The 23,599-nt window shown below is 33.5% G+C and overlaps 5 protein-coding genes and 2 non-coding genes across 8 annotated transcripts; all 7 read left to right on the top strand.

Annotated features, from left to right (window-relative positions):
• The first annotated feature begins 1,036 nt into the window (after nt 1-1,036).
• On the top strand, nt 1,037-5,247 carry LOC123694248 (ATP-dependent RNA helicase p62). Of its 2 annotated transcripts, none has more exons than XM_045639633.1 (6): nt 1,037-1,057; nt 1,241-1,319; nt 1,985-3,019; nt 3,212-3,450; nt 4,270-4,448; nt 4,692-5,247. In XM_045639633.1, coding segments are annotated over exons 2-6 (1,620 nt in total). In that variant the 5' UTR covers nt 1,037-1,057; nt 1,241-1,317; the 3' UTR covers nt 4,857-5,247. The 2 variants fall into 2 exon arrangements, 1 of the variants encoding a protein (XP_045495589.1); XR_006751789.1 differs by lacking the exon at nt 4,692-5,247 and adding an exon at nt 3,568-4,082 and having other exon boundaries at nt 1,039-1,057; nt 4,270-4,361.
• LOC123694712 lies at nt 3,065-3,138 on the top strand. Its single transcript, XR_006751840.1, has one exon. It is a non-coding gene; the product is annotated as a small nucleolar RNA SNORD61 (small nucleolar RNA).
• On the top strand, nt 4,488-4,623 carry LOC123694711. Its single transcript, XR_006751839.1, has one exon. It is a non-coding gene; the product is annotated as a small nucleolar RNA SNORA57 (small nucleolar RNA).
• A 5,612-nt stretch (nt 5,248-10,859) lies between the features above and the next one.
• LOC123694499 (DEAD-box ATP-dependent RNA helicase 20-like) lies at nt 10,860-15,529 on the top strand. Its single transcript, XM_045639948.1, has 5 exons — nt 10,860-11,080; nt 11,169-12,098; nt 12,268-12,500; nt 14,519-14,697; nt 15,227-15,529. The coding sequence occupies exons 1-5, from the start codon at nt 11,028-11,030 to the stop codon at nt 15,434-15,436; spliced, it is 1,605 nt and encodes a 534-aa protein (XP_045495904.1). The 5' UTR covers nt 10,860-11,027; the 3' UTR covers nt 15,437-15,529.
• Nucleotides 15,530-15,759: 230 nt separating this feature from the next.
• Nucleotides 15,760-19,894, top strand: LOC123694434 (testis-expressed protein 47-like). The gene is made up of 6 exons (XM_045639873.1): nt 15,760-15,888; nt 16,031-16,198; nt 16,394-16,603; nt 16,732-16,887; nt 17,195-17,348; nt 19,577-19,894. The coding sequence occupies exons 1-6, from the start codon at nt 15,814-15,816 to the stop codon at nt 19,744-19,746; spliced, it is 933 nt and encodes a 310-aa protein (XP_045495829.1). The 5' UTR covers nt 15,760-15,813; the 3' UTR covers nt 19,747-19,894.
• An 895-nt stretch (nt 19,895-20,789) lies between these two features.
• Nucleotides 20,790-21,419, top strand: LOC123694553. The gene is made up of 2 exons (XM_045640018.1): nt 20,790-20,921; nt 21,006-21,419. The coding sequence occupies exons 1-2, from the start codon at nt 20,790-20,792 to the stop codon at nt 21,417-21,419; spliced, it is 546 nt and encodes a 181-aa protein (XP_045495974.1).
• A 224-nt stretch (nt 21,420-21,643) lies between these two features.
• LOC123694552 lies at nt 21,644-23,494 on the top strand. Its single transcript, XM_045640017.1, has one exon. It carries the CDS (start codon nt 21,725-21,727, stop codon nt 23,492-23,494), a length of 1,770 nt encoding a protein of 589 aa, XP_045495973.1. The 5' UTR covers nt 21,644-21,724.
• The last annotated feature ends 105 nt before the right edge of the window (nt 23,495-23,599 follow it).

Here is a 23,599-nt window from a genome sequence, read left to right as displayed (position 1 = left end):
AACGGCAACAAGTATCAATGTTGCGCAATTAGTCCATTGAAAAGATACATTTGGGGTTGCGTTTTTTAGAGGACGCAATTTTATTTTTTTGATGTGTAGGGGGGGTCAGTGTAAAGCTATCAGCAAGTTTGTGGGGTCGCCACCCTTGTCCCACGGCCGCCATCTCGAAAATAGCGGTTGATATGGTTTATATGATATATCTCTTAAACTATACATATATCTGATATAAATAAATTGCTAGCATTATTTGTTTCAAATTAAATTCTCTATTCGTCAGTTCTTTATAGAAACGAATCTTCAATGGCGGCGCTTATCATTCCCTCTCGCTCACACACGGCCGTACGGTATGCAAAAAAAAAAGGGAAAAATAAAATCATTAAAATGTATTTGATTTTCCGAAAATGTTCAGAAATTAGAGATATTTATATTTTTCAATAAAACTTTTTTTTTTATCATTTTACGAAGAAATGATATCAGACCATTTTTGTAGATTATTTTTCGAGGAACAACTTTTAAATACAACATTTTTTTCATTACGTCAATAGCTAAGGTTTTACAGCGCTCTGAAGTGAGTTTGAAATATTGCTCCACAAATTGCTCCAGATCCGTCAATTCGTGTCGCCGAGCAATTATTGCCCTCGTGTAAGCGCACCATAAGCCTTATTTCCCGGCCACCATCTTGGAAAACACTTTTCACGATATCTCTAACAGAAGCGGAGCCACACTATTATATTATATGTAATATGCCTCTGCTAATTACTGTTTGTTGAATGAACGAAACAAAAAATTTTCGTTCATCGGTTGGCACTTGGCATAAAATTTTTGTGCTGCCATGCCATTTTATATCTTTTGATCCCACTAATATTACAAATGCGAAAAACTACTAATTATACTACATATTCATCCCCTAACTTATTATGTATTTTACTAACTACAGATCGCAGTCGTATTATTAGGAAATTTTAATTTACTTAATGGCAACTCCACAGTAGAGTGAAGTTTGTAGGAAGTGATTGATCATTGATTCAAGATCTCTTTTGCAGAAGCAGTGGTCAAGGTAAGACGTGTCATATTTTAAATTTGGCTAATAGCTGACTATTGATTTTTACTTTTGTATTACCTAGGTAATCCGATAATATTTTATTGTTCTTATATTATTTTGTGATAATATTAATTTTACGCTCTACTCAGAAGTTTTCTCTTGATATTGGTGTTAGCTAAACATAATTTATTGTTTCAGAAAGACCCTGCTAAAAATATAAAGAGATAGAACATCTTAATATATCCTGAACATCATTTAATAAAAAATACCACATAATGTAAGTAATTATTTTATATGAATGCTATAAATTTTATGTGCCATAATTTTTTTGTTTTATGCTTTATTTATGAATATTTTAATTATTTAACAAAGTTATGGTTAGGTTTAATTCTTAACAATATGGTAGGCAATAGTGGTTGTATTTTATCTGATCTAAAAGCTATTGAGATGGTGTAATTTCCATTATAACTGAAAAATAAAATCAAAGTAAAAACTTATTACGACCACCATTTTGACTTGACGCGTCACGCCTGTTTTCACGCATGCGCCATAGTAATATTAATGGTACGTCGACGCCATTATACTAAAGACTATTGATTTTCATTCGGGACACGCCTTTTTTATAATGTTCTTGATTTATTATGTTAAAGTAAGATCTTTTTTAATATACACATAATGTATATCTACGATAACATAACCTTGACACGATAATTTCTTTGCATTTGCTCAATTTCGCCACGTTTTCATAGCGAATTATTATCTGATCGTGTTCTATCTTTATTGTTGACAGTTGTTTAATATTATAGGTAGGTATTACCTTAACAATATTTTTTTAAGTACCTATCGCTTCTATGGTGAAGAATATTAACCTATAATCTGTATTCGTTTTTTTTTCTATTATTGATTTTTTTTCTTTTTAACGGTAATATGCTTCTGTTATAGGTCCGGAAATTGGAACAATAATCGTGGTGGTAGCGGTGGTTCCAAGTTTGGAGGAGGAGGCGGCGGCGGAGGAAGATTTGGTGGATCAAAATTTGGCGGAGGCGGTGGCGGCGGTAAATTTGGCGGTAATAATGGATATGGTAACAAGAAAGAATTCTCAGGAGGGCAGAACATGCGTCGCCCCAACTGGGATTCCATGTCCCTACAGCCATTCAACAAAAATTTCTACAACCCACCGCCAGCCATACTAAACAGATCACCATATGAGGTAGAAGCTTATAGAAACAAACATGAAATAACCATCAGTGGTGTAGATGTACCTCACCCAATTGAAAAGTTTGATGAAGCAAACTTCCCAGACTATGTCATGCAAAGTATCACTAATATGGGCTATAAGGACCCAACACCAATCCAAGCGCAGGGATGGCCTATTGCTATGTCTGGAAAGAACTTAGTGGGCATTGCCCAAACGGGTTCTGGCAAAACATTGGCATATATTTTACCTGCTATTGTTCATATCAACAATCAACAACCTATAAGGCGAGGCGATGGTCCTATTGCGTTGGTATTGGCACCTACAAGAGAGCTTGCCCAGCAAATTCAACAAGTTGCTACTGATTTTGGAAATGCGGCCTATGTCCGTAACACATGCATTTTTGGAGGGGCACCTAAAAGGGAACAAGCCCGTGACTTGGAAAGGGGTGTAGAAATTGTTATCGCAACACCTGGAAGACTTATTGATTTTCTAGAGAAGGGTACTACCAACTTGCAACGTTGTACATATCTTGTACTTGATGAAGCTGACCGCATGTTAGACATGGGTTTTGAACCTCAAATCAGAAAAATTATTGAACAAATCCGCCCAGACAGACAAACATTGATGTGGTCCGCAACATGGCCCAAAGAAGTGAAAAAGCTGGCAGAAGATTATCTTGGTGATTACATGCAGATCAATATTGGATCAATGCAGTTGTCAGCAAACCATAACATTTTACAGATTATAGATATTTGCCAAGAGCATGAAAAAGAAAATAAGTATGTACCTTTTATTAATTTTATTTATTTTCATTTATCATGGTCAGTGTGATGAATTTAAGATGTATGAATTAATGATTATATTAATAATATTCTATCCTCTAAGAAGATCTGATTTCAACTTGAATTAATCAAAATTTCCATGTCTGCTATTTTTAGTACTGTTAATTATTTATATATAATTTTTTCTAGATTGAATACATTATTGCAAGAAATTGGAGAAAATCAAGATCCTGGTTCAAAGACAATTATATTTGTTGAGACCAAGAGGAAAGTAGAAAATATCACAAGGAATATTAGACGATATGGATGGCCGGCAGTATGTATGCACGGTGATAAGACACAACAAGAGAGAGATGATGTATTAAATCAATTCAAACAAGGCAGAGCTACAATTCTTGTAGCAACTGATGTTGCTGCTAGAGGACTTGGTAAGCTAAATAAACTAACATGACAAGTTAACAAAAAACAAAACATTTTACTTTCACAAATAATTATATTCATCTGTGTCTATATAAATATAAAATTAATTTGTTTTATATTTTCAGAGGCACTGGCGGAAAGTTATTGTGTTCTATTTGATTACTGCCCCAAATTTTTGGGCATGTTACTGCACTGGATATGTACCTAAGACATTTTTCTGATGCAGTTGGTAAATAAAAATATGCAGAATGCAATAACTCGTCAATTTAAAGGTGCCTCAAAGTGCCTTTCACTTTGATTGGACCCGAGGCCGGAAAGCTGGATAGTATGTCCGTAGTTCGGATACACTTGAAAGTTGAGGAAAACCTGGTGATGCACTCAGACTTACAAACATTTGCAAATATAAAGATTATAGAAGTGCATTGTTGAAAAACTTGACCATGGATTGAAAATTTTGATTATCAGGAAGGGTCAAGGGTTTTCTGTTTCGGCCAAAATGGAGTTTTTCAAGGGGCAATAGATATTTAGAGAGATTACTGACTAACCGAAATAAGTTTGCGCCCTGAAGAAGACTCCTGGGTTCCGAGTGAGAGGCAATAGATACATGTTTTTTCTACATTTGTTTGTGTAACTCATACATGTAAGTAATACAGTTGAGTTGCAATGATTAGGATTGTTAGTGGTATATGATTGTTCATTTTTAAGTTTGTAACAGATTTTGCATATCATCTATAACGTAAAATAAGACGAATAAATCTGTTCTAAGCTTTTTTGAACTTTTTATGACTACGCACTGGAATTTGAATTAATTCACAATACTTTTACAGATGTGGATGGAATTAAATATGTAATAAACTTTGATTATCCTAACTCATCTGAGGATTACATTCACCGAATTGGTAGAACAGGACGATCAAAATCAAAAGGAACATCATATGCATTTTTCACACCTTCAAATTCGCGTCAAGCAAAGGACCTGGTCTCAGTCTTACAGGAAGCTAACCAGGTGGGTGTTAAATGCACTTCAGTTATTTGTTTTTGGTTTCCTCATACCTTTGGCATGGGTACGTTTTTCGATAGCGTGACATGAATGCAAGTATGAGGTACATTAATACAGCTACATGCCTTCGGTGTCCACATTATACATTATCTGGATCCCATCCTCAGATGCTGTCACATTATTAAAAAAATAAACAATTATTATTTTTATTATCCAGGGAAATGCTAATAATATTTTTTCTCTTTTTAGATAATCAGTCCTCAATTACAATCAATGGCTGACAGATGTGGTGGAGGTGGCGGAGGATGGAACAGGAATAGGTTTGGTGGAGGAAGGGGTGGTGGAACTTTCAAACGAGGAGGAAACTTTGGAAGAAGTAATGGGACATCCCACAAGAGATTTAATGACTACTAATGTAGATTTAACATAATTTAAATAGTAGCAAATCCTCATGGAATATTAATTAAGTGTATGTATCTGTATTTAAAGTGTGAAACTGATGTCAAGTGTTTGTAGTAATCTTTATTGACATATTTTCTCAATGTGAGATTGATTATTCCAATATGTACAAGTATACATAGCTTGTGGAAGCATCTAGTTAATTTACTTTGTTGCTCTGTGATAATTTGATGAGGATTAGCTTAATTTTAAGTTATTTTGTATTTGACTACCTTTGTCTTGTCCCATATTTATTATAATTTGGTCCCCTTCAAAAATACCTTTTTGTATTTCAAAAATAGATAAATGGCCCAAATCTTCATTCCAATGTGAAAACTTACATTAAAATAAAGTTATTAATAAGGAACATTTGTTTTATTTTTCGTTTATATCTGGAATCTTTCGTTCTTTTGCACCAGATGTGCTATGCAGCTTTTCTGCGAAAATGCAATAGCTATGAAACTGACTTTCACTGACTGAAGATGCACTGCCGCAAAGTAGGAAGATTCGCATGTAACGTAATTGTCGCCGTCAATTAAATGACTAGGCCGAACGTTGAATTAACAAGCGTCACTCGATGTCTAGGGAGTACCTATGCAGAAAGAAAACTGGAAACTTACAAGCGCCTGACAGCGCTGGTAAGTGGTAACCCGCGCTTCAACACGCGCTGGTCAGCGCTGGGCGCTGCCATAATATAGAATTTGTCTTGGTCTGCTTCAACCTGCTTCCTTTGTGTAGAACGAACCAGCGCCGGTAAGCGCTTTAACCAAGAAGCTTATATCCTCTAATACACTGGAGATTGCACTATGACCATTAACTTGAAACAAGAAACTATGACATTCAATGACGTCAGTCATGTTTTTTGTCTCTTTCTGTCGAGTGACCACGCTGGTTTGTAAATTCAGGATTTTTCAAAATAGAAAAAACTAAAAATCATGGTCTATAAATAATAACGACATATATTTTTAACAGTATTTATATTATAATATTATGGTCATACTTTATAGGTAGGTACATACAATTTTAATTGGTATAGAATGATAGTTATAAATAACTTTTGGCTACAAAGCTTGGATATGAACCGATATATAGCATTAACATCCTTTGTAAATAGAGGAAAGTTGTGTTTTGCATCAGATGCTGTTTACCAAATTGTTAGCTACTCAGATCTTTTTAAACGCGTTGCTTCGACGGGTCAATTTCAAGCCAGAATCATCAAAGAAAAACTGTTTATAGCAGCCTTGCACAAATTTCAGCTAACTTTACAAAGTTTATTTTTCAAAAGGTATTTTTTTTCTGGGTCGTAATCCTCAGTAACCTTGATGGGCACATATATTTCTTTTTATTTTACTTTTTGGAAAGCTGAAATACGTAAAACAAAAAAATATGAGGTAAGTTAAAAAAGTATAAATTTCAATGTAAAAACGAACAATCTTATAACTACATGTGAGTGCAATACCGATGTCATGTGTTGTTTCATTACAAGTAACAATATTTAAAATGGTGTTCTAAATTTTCATCATAATATTGTTATTACAGTATATTCTCTTCGCTATCCATAAAAACTCGTCATCATGGTTACCTTACTTGTTAAATCTGTTTATTGAAAACTTGTTGAAAAATGATAAAGTATTAGGGAAATAACAAATTTATCATGACTGCTTACTAAAATGATGCTAAATTAGACAATTTTTGCCATTGAAATGATTCTAAACAGGTAAATGCAGGAGTATTGAGGAATATTGTAAATAACGTAAATATACACTTGCCTGTGAAATTCTATGCCAGAATTTGGTGTCCAAACACTTCTGCAATTTTGCACAATACAATGCATTCTTTATATTCGGAAAATATTCATTAAATAAGCAACAATATTAACTTAAATATTCGAAGCGACGCAATTTTTTTGACACACATGCCATATTGACAAAGTGTGAGTTGCTACAATTTTATTATGGTGACTACCCATAATCAGGGAGTATCGCTTTTTAATAATTGGTTCAGATACTTAGTTTATTTAGCATAAATAATAATTGTCTCATCCAACAATGCTTCTGAATGACGTTGTTGGCAATTTATCAACAAACTCATGTACAAAAACTAACCTTTTGCACAGAATATTACAGCATACATAGTAGCCTTGGGAAAACTTCGTATTAACAGTGGCAATACCAAGTTAGGTGTGAAAGTGATAAAAAACATGAACTGGGCAATATTTTCTTGTTACACGTCAATGTTCATACCGAAATCTCCAGTGTATTAGATATAAGCTTCTTGGCTTTAACCCTTAATTTGGTATAGTCCGGTGTGACGGACACTTATTTAAAATAAATCCTGTCAAGTTTTTATTTCATGTTCATCGATTTTTAATCGATTAAATGTTTATTTATACCATAAACAAATAATAAAAAATTAAGCAATGATTGTGACAACATTTCATACGTCAGTTGGGACGCAAAATGTTTGCGAAAAGGCGGCCACCTGTTTTCCTCAAGGTATTTATAATTATTTTTCTTATTTTTTGTCGAAAAACGAATTGAATTTTATATTTATTTATTAGATCATAAACATATCAATCATTATTTACAAAAACATACACACTTTATTACATTTTTATGGTGTTTATTTGTAACCGAAATGTTTTGTCCGTCACAGCGGACATTGCTAGTTGTATAGAAAAGTACCACTTTATTACTATGTCCGCTGCGGCGGACACCGTCAAAATGTGTGTGTGTGAGTTTGGATTTTTTTTCATTGCCAAAAGCCTAATTTCGCAAGTACAATAATTGTATGGTGCAGGAGGAAACAGGGGGGTGGAAGAATTAGTACGTGCTTCATGCAATTGAGTTTCCGAATCTGATATTTCGCTAGCATGGGAAGGTGTATATTCATTCGGCACTAAATCAATAATAATTATTGATTTAGTGCCGAATGAATATACACCTTCCCATGCTAGCGAAATATCAGATTCGGAAACTCAATTGCATGAAGCACGTACTAATTCTTCCACCCCCCTGTTTCCTCCTGCACCATCTGCACCATCTTCCCTTGCTAACGTAACAATAGATACATCCGTCGATGAAGAATTACACTCCGAAGATTCTGATAGACCTGCTGATGACCAGATTCTTCCGTGCGTGAAATTGGCGAGTCCATTTTTGAAAATGTTCAGTCCCTATCTGCTATTCCTTGATTGCCTGCTATTCCTATAACACCAATAGCTTCTTGATTAGCACCCCGAAAAATAAGATCTAGGAAACCACCTACACTCAAAGCCAAAAGACCAAAAAAACAAAAAAATTCAGCTGACTTACAATTATTGGAGAGTAACTCAATTCCGTCACCAAGCGACAATAGAAGAAGGTGAGGAGGATGATTACATAGACATGCCAGAAGATGATTCACCTTTGAGTTTCCTTCACCTTTTTTTCTCTAGATATTTTACTAGTATCGTAGAGCAGACAAACTTATATTCAGTTAAAAAAACCGGCAAGTCAATTCAACTAACAGAGGAAGAATTTAGAGACTTTTTTTTTAATTTTTATACAAAATAAACTTGAATTGTTTTTTTTTTTTAATTTCATATAAAATAAACTGTACTTCGGTATCAAATAGTTCTAAAATTTTCATTTCTGTATTTTTCTTTAGTAAAAAAACATAAAAATAGCTGTGGTTTTTATTTTCCGTAATTTGGCAGTGTCCGCTGTGACGGACACAGGTTTTCCCAGCAGTGGGCTATGGTAGATTTTTTTTTTTCATTTTTCGAGAACTTTATGACATACTCCTAAAACCACAAAATTGTCAAATTCATATATTTTGAATGTTTTTATCGGTGCCAAATTAAGGGTTAAGTTTCCAGCTTTCTTTCTCAATACCTACGGCCTAACTATTTATATCAGACTGAAAGGGCCCACGCCCACTGCCGGCACGGCATGGCATGGCAGGGCAGAGGTTTTTATTACTATTGAAGTTATTTTGAATCATTTCAATCAGTTTAGTCACTTTAGACTTCAAGTTACTTTAATTCGATGACACGATGCCGCGACGTGTCGCAGGATGCTGCAGCATGACTCGGCACGCCGCAGGATGCGGCGGCTGACGTGTCTTGCCATTGCATCCCGCGAGGCGTATGCGTCACTTTGGGGTCGAGGAATTATTATGATTACAAACTTCAAAGGCGCTCGGTATTCGCTCGGCGCTCAGTGTGGACGACAGAACTTGCTAAACGTCCACATAACAAGAAGACTTGCGAGTTGCGAGTCGACGGTAAGGGTCAAATCGCACCAAAAGAGCGGCGAAGCGGAGCGCAGTTTCCGTATCATATGAATTTTAACTTTATTTTCATTACTATAATACTTATTATCGCATGAGAAGCTCGAACGAGTCGCGCGGATGCCCGCGGCGCCGCTGGAATTTCGTGGAATTCCATTAACGGAGCCGTGCGACTGCGCGAGAAGTCGCGGGAATTCCCGAGAATGTTCGAGCATTCGCGAGCGGCCGCTGGCAATATCCCGATTCCCGCCCCTCGCGCCCGTTCCCCGCACGCGTCTGTGCGCGCGAGCATTCGAACTGCGCAAAGAGCGACCCGTGAATTCATCGCGGGAAGGCGCGCGGATTCCCGCGACTGCTCGAGAAGTCACTGGAATGCTCGAGAAGTCGCGGGTCTCCGCTACTCCGCGCTTCGCCGCGCTGCGCTGCGCTTCGCCGCTCTTTTGGTGTGAGTTGACCCTAAATGACGCTCAGTCAAGACTCGAGACCACTCGAGATTATATACTCGTAGTATAATAATATAATTATCACACTTGATGACAATATACTAAGCACAGAACAGTAAAAACATACACAGTGTATTAAGGCCCAGTTTCATCATGCTCTGTTAGTTAGTTTAACACGCTGTTAACTCTTTTAACGGGACATCAATGTAAGGGAGTGTCCCACCATGACATGACCTAATCGAGGTTTATAGGTAAACCAGAATCTGATGGCAATTGGGGAAATCAAAATTTTGAGTGTGCAACCCTAGGGAAAATGGACTGAACGATCTTGATACTGCTTATTTTTTATTTTGTCCTCAACATCATTAGTCACATTACATAAGTGAACAATACTGTACTTAATAATGAGATATCCACTTAATATTATGTAGGTACATACTTACATGTATAATATACATATTACTTTTATCTATGTAATACATAATATTATTATTTACACATACCTATATTTGTATATTCATTATCATTATGCCATGTAAAAATATGGATGTAAGGATAATGCAGATCAAAACTAGATAATGCTAATATTTTTTTTTATAAAATAAAATAACAATAAAATAAAACTATGTTTATTTTCGTAAGTATTAACAGATACACAAATAATTATAAAATTGACTTGGACAGCTTGGACTTGACGCATAGCCGTATTGGAAACTCCTGTAATAAGTTTTCATAAAATTATATTGTAATCAACAAACAATATTATAGTTACCTACTTATAATATTTTTAATTTTAAGTATCAAAACGGGTATGTCCAATTTACCAATAAAATATTCAAAATTGAAAATTGTGATGTGTTTGACCCTTCTTCATCGAATGTTTTTCTATACACATTATAAACAACACCTCTTGCTTGTGATCGCAGCGGCTTTTGCGACATCTTCGAAGATTTTTTAGACAAAATCCTAAAAATTATTCAACAATTGCAAAGAAGAAAATAATTTGACAACCATTATGATAGTTGTCAAATAAAATTGCCATATGAAAATCTTATATTTCTTAAATATAAATATGCCATCAGATTCTGGTAGACCTATAGTTTCCTTAACACGGCATTATATTTAATTAGGTACTGGCATAGAGGCTCTTTAAAGTGCAATAGGTGCATTGGATTTGGATCTTTTCTTTTACTTAAATATCTGTGGTACCCATATTGACAGTTGACAGAAACAATGATACGTGATCGTGCTCGAAAATTCGAAATTTGTGTTTGTTGAGGTTATAGGTAGTGGTTATATTTGCGAAATGAAACTTGGTATAATAGTTGAAATCTGTGATAAATTTAGAAAAATAAATAAATAATTGGTTCCTTAAATAAATTATTTACTTGTGAATTGTGATTGTTTGAAGATATATTGATAAATTGTGAAAATGGCCCAGAATATTATAAGGAATTTATTGCGGCGTAAAGAATTTTCGATTGTGTAAGTAAAGGAATTTTATTATTAAAATTGTATTGACCAATATAAAATTATTCATTATGGATGGAAATAATTGGTATAACTTTTTCAGATTTTGCCCAACAGTAAGAAATTCAGCTCCAGGAAATCCGGTCTTGAAGCAATTAGTCCGATCGACAGCATCATTTCATCATGCTTATTTCCAAAAATATTCATTGGAGCAGAACAACTTATATAGAAAAAACCGTTTTTACTCTGTAAATGCAGCGGAAAAGACAGACCAAGATTATATAAATGAACACAAAATAACGATTATTGGTGAGGATGTACCAAAACCATACAGAGATATTGATGTTAGTGGATTTCCAGATTATATCAAGTCTTTCTTAAAAGAGCAAGGATTCACAAGTCCAACTGTTATCCAATCCCAAGCGTGGCCTATAGCACTAAAGGGTGACAATTTTGTTGGTATTGCACAGACCGGTACAGGTAAAACACTGGCATATCTTTTACCAGCTGTTGTACATATTAAAGAGACACAAGCGAGGCGAGGTAAGGGGCCAAGGGTACTAGTTTTAGCACCAACTAGAGAATTAGCCAGACAAATTGAGGAGGTTGCAAAAGAGTTTCAGAAATCATTAAATATTCGTAGTTTGTGTATATATGGAGGAGTTAGTAGATCACGACAAGCTGAAGAACTAAATCATGGTGTTGATATATTGATAGCAACTCCTGGAAGACTAAATGATTTTATTGATAGTAAAGTAACAAATCTTTCAAGATGTGGTTATGTTGTTTTGGATGAAGCTGACAGGATGTTGGATATGGGTTTTGAGCCGCAAATAAGGAGAGCTTTGGAAGGTGTTCCCCATGAAAGACAAATTTTAATGTTTTCCGCTACATGGCCAAAAGAGGTACAGTATTTAGCTAAGGATTATCTTGGCAAATTTGTACAAGTAAACGTGGGATCAACTGATTTAACTGCAAATCACAACATAACTCAGCATATTCATATCGTTGAACAGCATGAAAAAATGGATAAGTGAGTACTATCTATATTATTAATTATTGTTATATAGAGTTTTCATAATGTATAAATTTTGAATAAAATTTCTTATAGTTTATTGTATTGAATATTCTTCTGCCTTCCGTATCTGCATAATAAACAATTAGCATTAAAAAAATATAATCATTAAAATTTACTATTACAGGTTGAAACAAATAATGCATGATATATCTGGAAGTGGATTTGGAAAGATATTGGTGTTTACCAATACAAAGAGATTTGTCGATAGTCTTACTCTAACTCTGCGTAGAAATAATTGGTCAGCAGTTGGAATTCACGGCGATAAGTCGCAAATGCAAAGGGACATTATTATAAACAAATTCAGAAGTGGCGGGACAAATATATTGGTTGCAACAGATGTTGCCGCCAGAGGGCTAGGTAAATACAAATTTTTAGACGTATGAAAAATACTATTTGTAACAAATTTTCATATTTTGAAAAAAAAATTTATGTAGCACAATTTTTTTTATAATGAGGATGTGACAAAGGTCACATACCGTGAATGCCAATAATGATATGTCCAACACACAGAACATTAAAAACAAATAGAAGTGCTATAATGTCATAATTAGTATGAAAACCAGTGTCGCCAAACCCACACATTTAAACCGATAGTTATACAGTACACTACAAGTAAACTATGCCTTTGATTGGACAGCTTAATTTGAGTAAAAACTGACTTAGGTTATAAATTCAGCATTTCAATAATATGTATCCTAACGCACCATTTTACGGTTTATTTTAGTATAACATCCCTAGGTATATTAGCTGTTTTGTTTCTCTTTGCTCAGAAATTCCAAATTCGAAAACATTCAGCTACTCCACAACAGAGGGCGTTAGTTTTCGATAGATATAACTTTGAACCTCAACACATAGAAATAAGGTTGAAATTTGTGTCACTCTACATTAATGACATTAACTTGATAATAACCTGATGCTATGCTCTAAGGGATGTCATCCTTGTTATCGATAATTCACAAATAAATATTTTTTGTGCATTTTTTTTCTTTTTTCTATTATATGAGTATAGTATAATGTGTCACATTTTGGAGTATGTTTATTACTACTAAGTACGTCTTTTCATATTATTATTATTAAATAAAAAACGGAATAAAATAGTATTAATCTATATTTACAAAATACAAACAGAAAATATGCATTATTTTAAATCTTGGAACTGCCGTAGGTTTGATGTATCGGCGGCCTTTGTTAGACTTATTAGTGCTGTTCGGCATCCAGTTAACTCGTCACGTTGCATTTATCCATTTCTCTTTTAAATTAGCCTCTTTGGGAAATCTATAAATAAATTGGATAAATGAAAGCTAAGGAAAAAATGTTGTGTGGTTTTATGAAACCACGGTAAAAGTGAAACTGTTCGAACGGTTCCGAACACTGCTTTGTGTAGCGCATGTCGCGTGACGGTCGGCTGCCGAGTAGGTATACCTACTCGGCAGCCGCGATACACGCGACATGCGCTACACAGACCAAAAAGTTTGAGACGATGTAATAAAAGTTTCACTTTAAAATAAAATAAAATTTAATATTTATAATGTTTGTCTTTTCTAAAGTATCGATACTGTCGATATGCCCTACAACCATCACTAAACCGACATTCGTTTGTTTATTGCAATAATATTCCAGAAAGTCTTGTTTGCTGTTCAATCTATATTAGTACTAATTTCTTATGAATTAAGGTTCATTTTGACTTAATATTTTTATAAATTTTTGACAAATTACGACAAGCGAAGTTATAACATAAAATATATGTATTTAAAATAAATTAAAATAAGACTTACCGATGGTATGTAATGCCTCCATTGCTGATATTATTTCGTATCTAATACCGAACAACACGCCCTAATTAATGAATAAATATGGAAAAAAGGTTTGACAGCTGACAACCGACTCTAATATTTTTCTGCGCACAACTGAGACCAAGTAAGGTGATCTTATCTTACTAGTGACACGTGGGCCACGCCCACATCACACTTCGACTTGTTTTTACTGTTCTGTGGTCCAACATGCCGCTTATTGTCCCAATTATGATGGAGACAGATCGCAGCAAAAAAAAGATAAAAAAAAAAATGTTTTTTCTTTTTTTCTTTTAATATTTAAATATGTTATATTCAAAATTTCAGTCAATTAATTACATTTTTCTGTGACTGTATCTGTGGCCTGCAACAAATATTTAAGCATTTATTTGTATTCATTCAAAAGTCATATCTGTTAAGATGGCTAAAGAAACTTTATAAACAATATCTACTGCAGAATACTTTTGCAAAATTTGTGAAATGCTAACTAATTAGTAGTTACTATGACATTTTTTGTGTATTTGAAAATAATTTTATCAAAAATGGTATTAAATTTGTCTAACAATTGATACCTTTTTTTTTTAGATGTGGATGGCATAACACATGTTATAAATTACGATTTCCCGAACACCACCGAAGACTATATTCACAGGATTGGACGTACAGGGCGATCGCAAAATAAGGGCGTATCTCATACAATCCTCTCAGAGGAGGATGGACGACAAGCAAAGAGTTTAATAGCTGTGTTGAAAGAAGCCAATCAGGTATTAACATACAGTTACATATGAAAGAAGTACGAGCACATAAACAATCATAGAGAACATGACATCATCTATATAATAAAAATGAATCGCCAAATTTGTTAGCGCAAAACTCGAGAACGGCTGATCCGATTTCGTTAATTATTTTTTTATAATATTCCTAGAAGTACGAGGATGGTTTTGATGGAGAGAAAACATAAACATGTACACGGGCGAAACCGGGTCGGACCGCTAGTTTGTATAATAAAGATGAATCACCAAATGTGCCTGCCTGCGTTTCTGCTTAGTTATCTTAGTAGAATCTGTTTTCTATGTCCTGTGAAAACGAACAATGAAACAGAGACAGTTAGGAATGAGTCCTGAACTCATTCCTAACTATCTCTGCTCCAAATAGAGGCGAACGACAAAATACATTTAAAAATATGTCTATGTATACTTTGTACCAATCATACATTGATGGTGTTCTTTTTGAATTAAAAACTTTCAACTGATTAAAAAGAAATAAATTACTAAGGTATTGTTTTTATTTCAGGAAATACCAGAAGATTTAGAGTTACTGGCAAGAGATTATAATAACTCTAAAAACGTTGAAAGAAGAAGCAATCCAAAGCACTACCAGAAAGGATACAACAATAGAAGCTATACTAATAACTATAGGAGCAACAATAATTACAGAAGCAACAATAACTATAGAAGCAGTAATAAGAGATGGCAATCATATGATAGAGAAGATTATTATTAGAATTTTAGTTTATTGTTATAGCTAATATGCTTGTATTCTATTCTGTAAAATGTAGCTTTAGGATTTCCATAGTAATAAAATATTTCAAACATACACAGGAAGTTTTATTTAATTTCCCTATAAACCGACAGAAAAAAATTATAATTGTTACCAATAATTGATATAACAATATCTATTCATCTCACATTCATCTATTTACTCTATTTAACAGTATTTAACAGATCTATTTTATTCCTGATTAAATTTTTTTACTGGGCAATTTATTATTGAATAATATCAAAATCAATCAGTTGCTATGACAACTAAATTAAGAATGTCGTTTCATATAAATAACGTGGTGAGGCGGCGTAAACAAGATCATGTAAAACTTAACTAAAATGGCTTTGCTGCCCGATCTAGATGTTCGAACTGTTTTGAATGTTGTGGAAGAAAATTTTGAAAGACAAAATTTGGTAAGATAACTTCTCTAAAATTTAACCCAGCTTACTACTTTCTAGTAAGTACTGGTTCTCTTTTACAATTCTTCAATTAACATTATAATCTTTCAAATGGATTTGGGAATTTTCGTACCAGTATCAGGAAAATTTCTTTCAGAAAACCTATGCAATTCGCATGATTTATACAGGTGAACATACTTTGACTAAAGAGGAGATCATACAACAATTTCAGCAGACAATTCATGATGTGAATGCTAGTTACTGTGAAATAAACGTTCATGGATTATTACTCGTCTATGATAGTTACTTTGTTCATATCGTTGAGGTTAGTATGTACCTAGTAATTCAGTGATCTAATGAACAGGCTGAATGGATAAAAATTTTTGCGGATCTTTTGCATATAAATCTTCACTTTAGTGCAAATAAAGGCAAACAATAAAGCTAAGCATGAAAATGAACCAAATTATCGTAAACACTTGGTAGGAAATGAGATTAAGTATATTCATTTAAATATTTATAGGGCTCCGAAGACACAGTGTATAGACATTTAAGGTTCCTATTTCATCGTGAATTGTCGTGGATAGAGTATATGAAAAAGCAAGATGAGGAAGCGGCCAACACTGATGATGAAGAAGAAGGTATAAAGCTGCTTGAAGAACCAGAAGAAAAAATTGAGAGGAAAATGTTTAAGCGTTTAAAGATGTTGGTGACATACCATTCAATAACGACGGTAAGAATTTGAAAGAAAGATTTCGTCATTCAGTACATTTACTAAGTATTTTTATCTTATGTATGAAACGGCTTTTAAAACCTTACCTCATTACCTTTAATTTATCTAAAACTAAAGACGAATTACAGCGTTTCTTCGACGGTTGGCGCGCAGTGACGGCCCGACCGCCAACTCTGGTCGGAAAGTTGGATGTCTACGGTCCATTGTCTGAGCATGTGGAACAATTGCGCATCTGTCTTGACAAGATAAGCAAGTTCTGTTCGCTTGCACAAGCTGATGAAGAGGTAGATCTAATGCATGTTATACTTTCTATTTTAGCATAACATTTTTGGTATTTACCACAGATGTAAAGGACGTTTTAAGGTTGTTTGAAATTGTATATAGGTATTATATCACAAATATCTGTATTATAGTAGGTAATTAGATTGTGATCAATGATTGAATTTAAATATCTAAAAAGTATTTACCAGTTTTCTATCAAAGCCACATTTTGAGCATCATGAACCTATCGATCAGAAACTACAGGTACCAATATGTAGCTTTCTATTTCTATCTTTTATGAGCCTAGTACAAACCCGCTCTAAATTTCAGTTGTCATTTACTGGTTTGAGTGCAAATGACCCAAAAATGGAAGCGTTACCTGAAGTGACTTTATTGGATTATCTGCTGCAATCACAATACATACTGGATCTTCGTAACGTGGTGCATTTACATCGGCGCGTCGATGACTATGCGTTCTATTTTGGTAAGTAGGTACACCAGATGAGAATATTTCGGGTTCACCATAGATGTAATTAATTTTGATAGCATAGTGTACATAGGTTAACTTGAGCGGTAACCTTGCATGATTACTAATTTTACTAACGAATAAAATTTGAAGAAAGTATGAAATCATATATACAGTGGTGGTCACATAATTAAAGACACTAAGAGCATTTTATACTTCCCAAAACACTTCTCTCAACATTTTTTTTTACACTACCATTGGAACTTAATAATTTTAAAATATTCAGGTATGTGTTGTCTAATGCTAAACTAAATTTTATCTACAAAACTTGTCGTTTTGTTAGATTTTAATCGGTTCATCCTTACTACTAGTAGTTTTAACCCAGCAAAGGTCTGGCCATATAATTAAAGACATTAGACTCGCTTATATAAGAAATATAAAAATATATTATTTTACTGAGATTATTTTTCCAACAAAAAATGCCTGACGTATTTACAAAACATTTTTACACTTTTCAATATTTGGTTGCAAGTCCTTTGGCAGTAATGATGGTTTACATCTCTTGGGCATTGAAGCAACGAATTTTGTACGAGTTGTATCACTAATTTGGTTCCATTCTTCAAAAATGCTTTGCAAAGTTAGTTGACGTTTGTTGACCGCTTTGCTGCGACTTCTTTCTTTCTTGATTCCATAAGTTTTCGATCGGATTTAAATCCGGATTGTGAGGGGGGCAATCCAAAACAGTTACAGATTGGTTCCTTAACAAGCATTTCGATACTTTTGCTGTGTGCTTAGGATCATTATCGTGTTGAAAAGTCCAAACAAAAGGTAAATTTTCCTCCGCATAGGGCAGCATGGATTGCTCTAAAATATACTTGTACTAGAATTTATCCATGTTGCCTTCTGTCTTTTTGACAGGTCCAACGCCAAGTCAAGAAAAACAGCCCCCCACTTTGATATTTCCACCCCATGTATGACTACTTATTAGTGTATCTTGGATCCATTTCCTTATTGAGATGGCGTCTTACATACTGTTTTCTGACAGAATTAATCATATTAATCTTAGTTTCATGCAAAAACAGCACATGTTTCCATTCTCGTTCAGTCCAGTGTTCGTATTTTGTAGCAAAGTCAAATTCTTCACATTTCAAAGTCAAAGCCTTCACATTTTATTTTTTCAAAAGTGGCTCTCCGAGATACTCTTCAGTGCAAGTTTTCCTCACACAGTTTCCGTTTAATTGTCCTTCAAGCCTGCTGTACCATACAACTTTGGATTGTATCAGTTCCGACCCTTTAAATGGATATTTTTTAGCCAACAACACCATTTTTGAATCTTTCGGCCGAGTAGTTTCACTTGGTTTTGCTTTTCTGAGTACGTTTTCGATCGTGTGGAACATCTTGACATGTTTTATAGCATTCATAACCATATCCTTGGAACGGTTTAATTATCATGGAAGTTAAAAATAATTTTTCTTGTGGACGAGTCGCAACTCTTGTTTTTAACCATAATAATTGATATTAAAACTATAAAACGTATGAATTTTAATTTTAAAAGTTAAAAATACTCAAAGAAATTATGAAGTGTCAACGATTTATGAAATTACGCGGCAAAACGAAGAAAAGCACAATGCTGTTTCTTTTTATTTATAAAAAATTATTACTCATTTCTTGTTGTCTTTAATTAAGTGGCCAGCTACACGTACGTAAACAAAGTTTGTGTTACATTCCCACAGAGAGCAAGTGTAGAAACTAAAAAGGAATATAAGTATTTTTTGTCCCTCATTTGATTTTAAAGAACACATTGTCTAGTATGGTTTAATAAAAATAATACTAGATTAAATACCTTTTTCAGGTAATTGTAGTTCCTAATATAAATCTTTTATGGTCAATTAGGGGGTGTCTTTAATTATGTGACCACCACTGTATGTATATCTAATTTGCGTGTAGGTACTTTCTTTAATATATATATATATCCAATTAAAGATGATGAGAAGGTGGAAAATCCTAAATATTATAAGTGTCTTGTTTGTGTAATTGTGTCTGGAGATAGATAGAGTGACATAGACTACTTTTTACCGCGGTTAGCGTTAGCTACTTTTAGCGATTAAGTAGTCTGTGCCGTGGTGAAACATCCCATTTTACTACAATTTCCTTTGACTACACAGGCGAAACCGGGGCTGGAAAGCAAGTAGGCTTCCAATTGATAAGTCATATTTTTTTTATTAATGGATTTATTTTCTTAACAGAGAAAGTGTGGCCGCTTCCATCACATTTTACACCACGTCTCCTTTACAAGTTGAAAATTGATGATTCTTTCGTCGAGCCATTACCAGTCATGCCGTGGGAATTAGTGAAAAAAGAAGTAGCAGAAGATGAGGAAAGAGAAGAACAGAGTGGCAGTTCTTCTAGTGACTGAGGCTTTTCGTTGTTTATATAGTTCATAATTTAGTGTGTACAGTAAAAGCTATGAAATTAGGTGCCTACGTTATTTCTATCAATGTGTCGTTGAACTTTCAATCATGTAATAAAAAAGTTTATACTAATAAACGATGTTCTTTATTAAATTAGCATTTTGAATATTTTTAATTTTAGTTCGAAGAGTAAAATCTGAATATACAAGTGGTATTGAAATAGTTATGTCTTGTTTGATGCTGGTCTACAAGTTACCATAGTAATAATATTGATCAAATCAATTGAGTTAGAGACTATACACTTACACAACGTAGTAACTGCTACTTTACGGGTTTTTGTGAAATATATAATATGGATAAACAGAAAACCAAGAATAGAAATAGGAAAACTGTGCTGGGTATCAAACTACCGCCAATAGACAATGAAAATATAGGTAATGTTCAAACCATAATAGACGTTGATCCACATTTTTATTCTTTGGTTGAAGGAAGACCGATTAGACCTAACAAGTCTTTACTTAAATATAAACAAGATATAAGAGAAGTTGCACTCAAGAGAACACTTCACGGTTTTTTAGTCGACGAAATATTACGAATAAACAGAGAAATTGAAACGGAAAGAAAGAAATACGAAACTGCATCTAAACACTTTGATGAATATAAGCATAGTTTCGATAAGTTTTTAGCTTTTGATAACAATAAAACAATAGTTATAATGAAGACATCTGATAGCTTAGCTAAAGAATTAGCAAATCAAACAGAAGATAATAAGAAAGCTAGCTATGAACTTGCTTCACTTAAATCAAAATTACAATACATTGACGAGACATTACAGATTTTATTATCATTTCAAAGTTTTTTGTACAATGCTGCCCCTGTCTTGTGGCGTGAAAAAGTTAGCAAACCAGTAAAGTATTCTGAGATTTTCACAATGGATACAAACTTCTTTATAAAAATAGATATAAATCTAATAAAAGAAAGACTAAGCAAATTACATCAACCTTGTCTTTATTTCGAAACTCCTGAACAACTAATAAATGCTTTTAGCATGCTGGAGAAGCAAAATTTGAATTATCTTTTAGTAACTGAAGAACTAAATTCAGAAAAACGAAAATTCCTGAAATCTGTAGAACATTTGAAGTGTTTGATGAACATGGAACTAGATTACGTTCAACAGCAGGTAACTATAAAATATATATCCAGGCAATAATAACTATATTTTTGTTTTTTTTTCTTATTTAATTTTTACTCGGTTTCATTTTAGATTAACTTAACGGAGGATATAATCAAATGGAATGAAGCAAGGGAAGTAGAACTGAAAAAAGTTTTTTTCAAAATTCTTAACGAAAACATGCGTTACCTACTCTCCTCAGAGACTGCACTACAGATATTTAATTACGTTGAATTTGCATTTAATCAAATCATAGCGCCCAATGATACAAATCTTAGTCCATTAGAAATGATGTTTTGTCTTGAACGAGAATATAATAATATTATGCTAGACTTATCAGCGTTCGACTTGGACGACATAAAGTCTACAGAAAAAGAAATATACGAAAAGGGAGTAAATGAAATTAAACAGGCGAAGGTCGCAAATAAGCTTTTAAAGGATATTGATAAATTAAGCAAACGGTTAAAATCTGCATATGAACCATCTAAGCGTACATATAATTATTAACTTTATTTATTTAAATATAGATGAAAATCTTCTCAAAATCTTAATAAACTCAGTTAACACATCTGGAGTGCTTTTCCTTCCTTTCATTATAAAGATTCCACTCGATATATTTTAGATTTGTGTCCTCAAACAACTGTGCCTTCTTAAATCTTCTTTAAGGTTCTCCTTTTTATTCTAATCTTTGCGTGAATATTTTACTGATGAATGACAGTGACAAACATGCAAGCTTTTGACTTGTATTCATTGTGATAGATGATTTTTTAGTAAATTTTCATGGAATATTTTAATTTGTATTAATTTTCGAGATGTCCTGTTTAAAAGAAGAGCGTAAACCTATACGCCCAATAAAGACTTTAGATGTTATTTTTAGACGACGTTATGTTCCTAACACCCAACATTATTTTACCAATCGAAGTAAAGCTTTTAAGAGAGATGCAAGTAAAATAAAGCCATCACAACCATTTTTTGTACCAAGGTCAGAGAAATTGCTATCCTATATAAAGTACAGTGATCGCAACGAAAAGCTGATATCCAGAAGAAGGTTATCTCAACCGCTACATTTGAAAGACAATCTAAGAATAGCGGCAACAAGAGATATATCAAAAAGACTTTACCTTGAAGAACCTCCAGATAACGTAGAGACAGTTGTTAAAATTCATCCAGAGTTCTACACTGTTATAGAAGGTCGACCTTTGCGATGTTTTGACGATATTAAGGTATACGTTAATAATATTCGGAATTATGCTATGAACAGACAGCAAATAGGATACAGACGTGATTTAATTTTAAAAATTGATGAAAGTTTAGCTGAGGAAACCAAAGAACATGATATAATCGTGGTAAACTTAAAACAGCATATTAAAAATTTTCAAAAATTTTTAACTGAAGATTATAAAAAAGCATGTGCCAGGGTCTCTAATGCTGAAAAAGTTTATAGTGATCTAGTTGCTAAAAATTCAGAATTTCTTGGATATGTTTCGAAATTGACGATACTGAACAATATTATATTCAAACTGGACGCTATAAGAAGTATTTTAAAAATTTACAGGAGTTACTTAATATTTGTAGCACCTCTATCATGGAGACAAATGTATGACGAAACATTAAGGGATAGAATACAATCAATTCAGTTTGAGACTGGAGAGTTTGCGACAGACAATGATTTGGTTGAAACCTTGGACATCGATAAAATGATTGAGCTAGCTAAACAAGAATTACAGAATCCTAACCCCGCTCATATGTATTTTAAACGACCGCATCAGATGATATATCTGTTTAGGATTATGGAATTACAAAGCCGAGAGTATTTAATACAACTTTCTAAAACTGATGCTCCGTTTAGAATTTTGCAAGATCGCATTAAGCAGTTAAAATTAGTAACCAAACAGGAGCTAGATCATTTCCAGTATTATATAGATTATATTACTAACGAGATAGCCCGAGAAACATACAATGAAACTTATTTACGTGATACATTTTTTCGCATTCTAAACACTACATTTTATGATAGTGTTGCAAGTCCAAATACATTAAAATTGAGAATTTGTATAGAATATGTCTATGAACAAATATTTGGGAAATGTGAGGAAGGACATCAATTTTTACAAGACCCAATGAAGATATTGGAAGTTATGTACGAAGACTACAATTTACGTTTAGATTCATTAGATTTTAAAATTGTTAATCAAGCGCGTAGTGATTTCTTTGCTCAAGATTTGAAGACGATGACAAACGCATATAAGGCTCAGAGAGAACTAAGGGCGTTCCGTGAGATGACAAATGCAATGAATAAAGCATTTTTACCTCCAGCAAAATATAAACGGCCAGTGCTAAAAAAATTTTTGGATAAAAAAAGTCGTATGGCATTATTACTAGCTGAGAAAAGGCAGTCTAATATCATGAGTGGTGAAAGACCAAAGCCAAAAAAATACAAAATTACAGCCGAAGAAAAAGAAGGATTACTCATGTTTACAGACTGGTGTGAAGGAACTAATCCGGGGCCGTACTTAGAAGAGTACTATAAGTACGTAAAACCTGCATTTGAATGGGTTCCTCGGAAGTCAGTTTTTCTTTAAATTTGAATAAATATTTTGAATTATTACATTTTTGTATTTTGACACCTTTTTTTTATATCTAGATGGTTTTATATTTTGTCGTTACCACTTTAACATCTTTTATAG

The sequence above is a fragment of the Colias croceus genome, chromosome 9, assembly GCF_905220415.1.
Source record: "Colias croceus chromosome 9, ilColCroc2.1".
NCBI classification, from domain to species: Eukaryota; Metazoa; Arthropoda; class Insecta; order Lepidoptera; family Pieridae; genus Colias; species Colias croceus.
Note: the sequence above shows the minus strand (reverse complement) of the source record. Positions and strands in the feature narration are given on the sequence as shown.

Excerpts from the sequence above, each read along its gene's own strand:
- LOC123694248 (XM_045639633.1), top strand. Across the intron at positions 3,451-4,269 it reads TGTTGCTGCTAGAGGACTTG|ATGTGGATGGAATTAAATAT; the intron begins GTAAGCTAAATA and ends ATACTTTTACAG. Across the intron at positions 4,449-4,691 it reads TCTTACAGGAAGCTAACCAG|ATAATCAGTCCTCAATTACA; the intron begins GTGGGTGTTAAA and ends TTCTCTTTTTAG.
- LOC123694499 (XM_045639948.1), top strand. The coding sequence starts at position 11,028 with ATGGCCCAGAATATTATAAGGAATTTATTGCGGCGTAAAGAATTTTCG. Across the intron at positions 11,081-11,168 it reads CGTAAAGAATTTTCGATTGT|ATTTTGCCCAACAGTAAGAA; the intron begins GTAAGTAAAGGA and ends TAACTTTTTCAG. Across the intron at positions 12,099-12,267 it reads CAGCATGAAAAAATGGATAA|GTTGAAACAAATAATGCATG; the intron begins GTGAGTACTATC and ends TTACTATTACAG.
- LOC123694434 (XM_045639873.1), top strand. The coding sequence starts at position 15,814 with ATGGCTTTGCTGCCCGATCTAGATGTTCGAACTGTTTTGAATGTTGTG. Across the intron at positions 16,604-16,731 it reads CATACCATTCAATAACGACG|CGTTTCTTCGACGGTTGGCG; the intron begins GTAAGAATTTGA and ends GACGAATTACAG. Across the intron at positions 16,888-17,194 it reads TTGCACAAGCTGATGAAGAG|TTGTCATTTACTGGTTTGAG; the intron begins GTAGATCTAATG and ends TCTAAATTTCAG.
- LOC123694553 (XM_045640018.1), top strand. The coding sequence starts at position 20,790 with ATGCTGGAGAAGCAAAATTTGAATTATCTTTTAGTAACTGAAGAACTA. Across the intron at positions 20,922-21,005 it reads TAGATTACGTTCAACAGCAG|ATTAACTTAACGGAGGATAT; the intron begins GTAACTATAAAA and ends GTTTCATTTTAG.
- LOC123694552 (XM_045640017.1), top strand. The coding sequence starts at position 21,725 with ATGTCCTGTTTAAAAGAAGAGCGTAAACCTATACGCCCAATAAAGACT.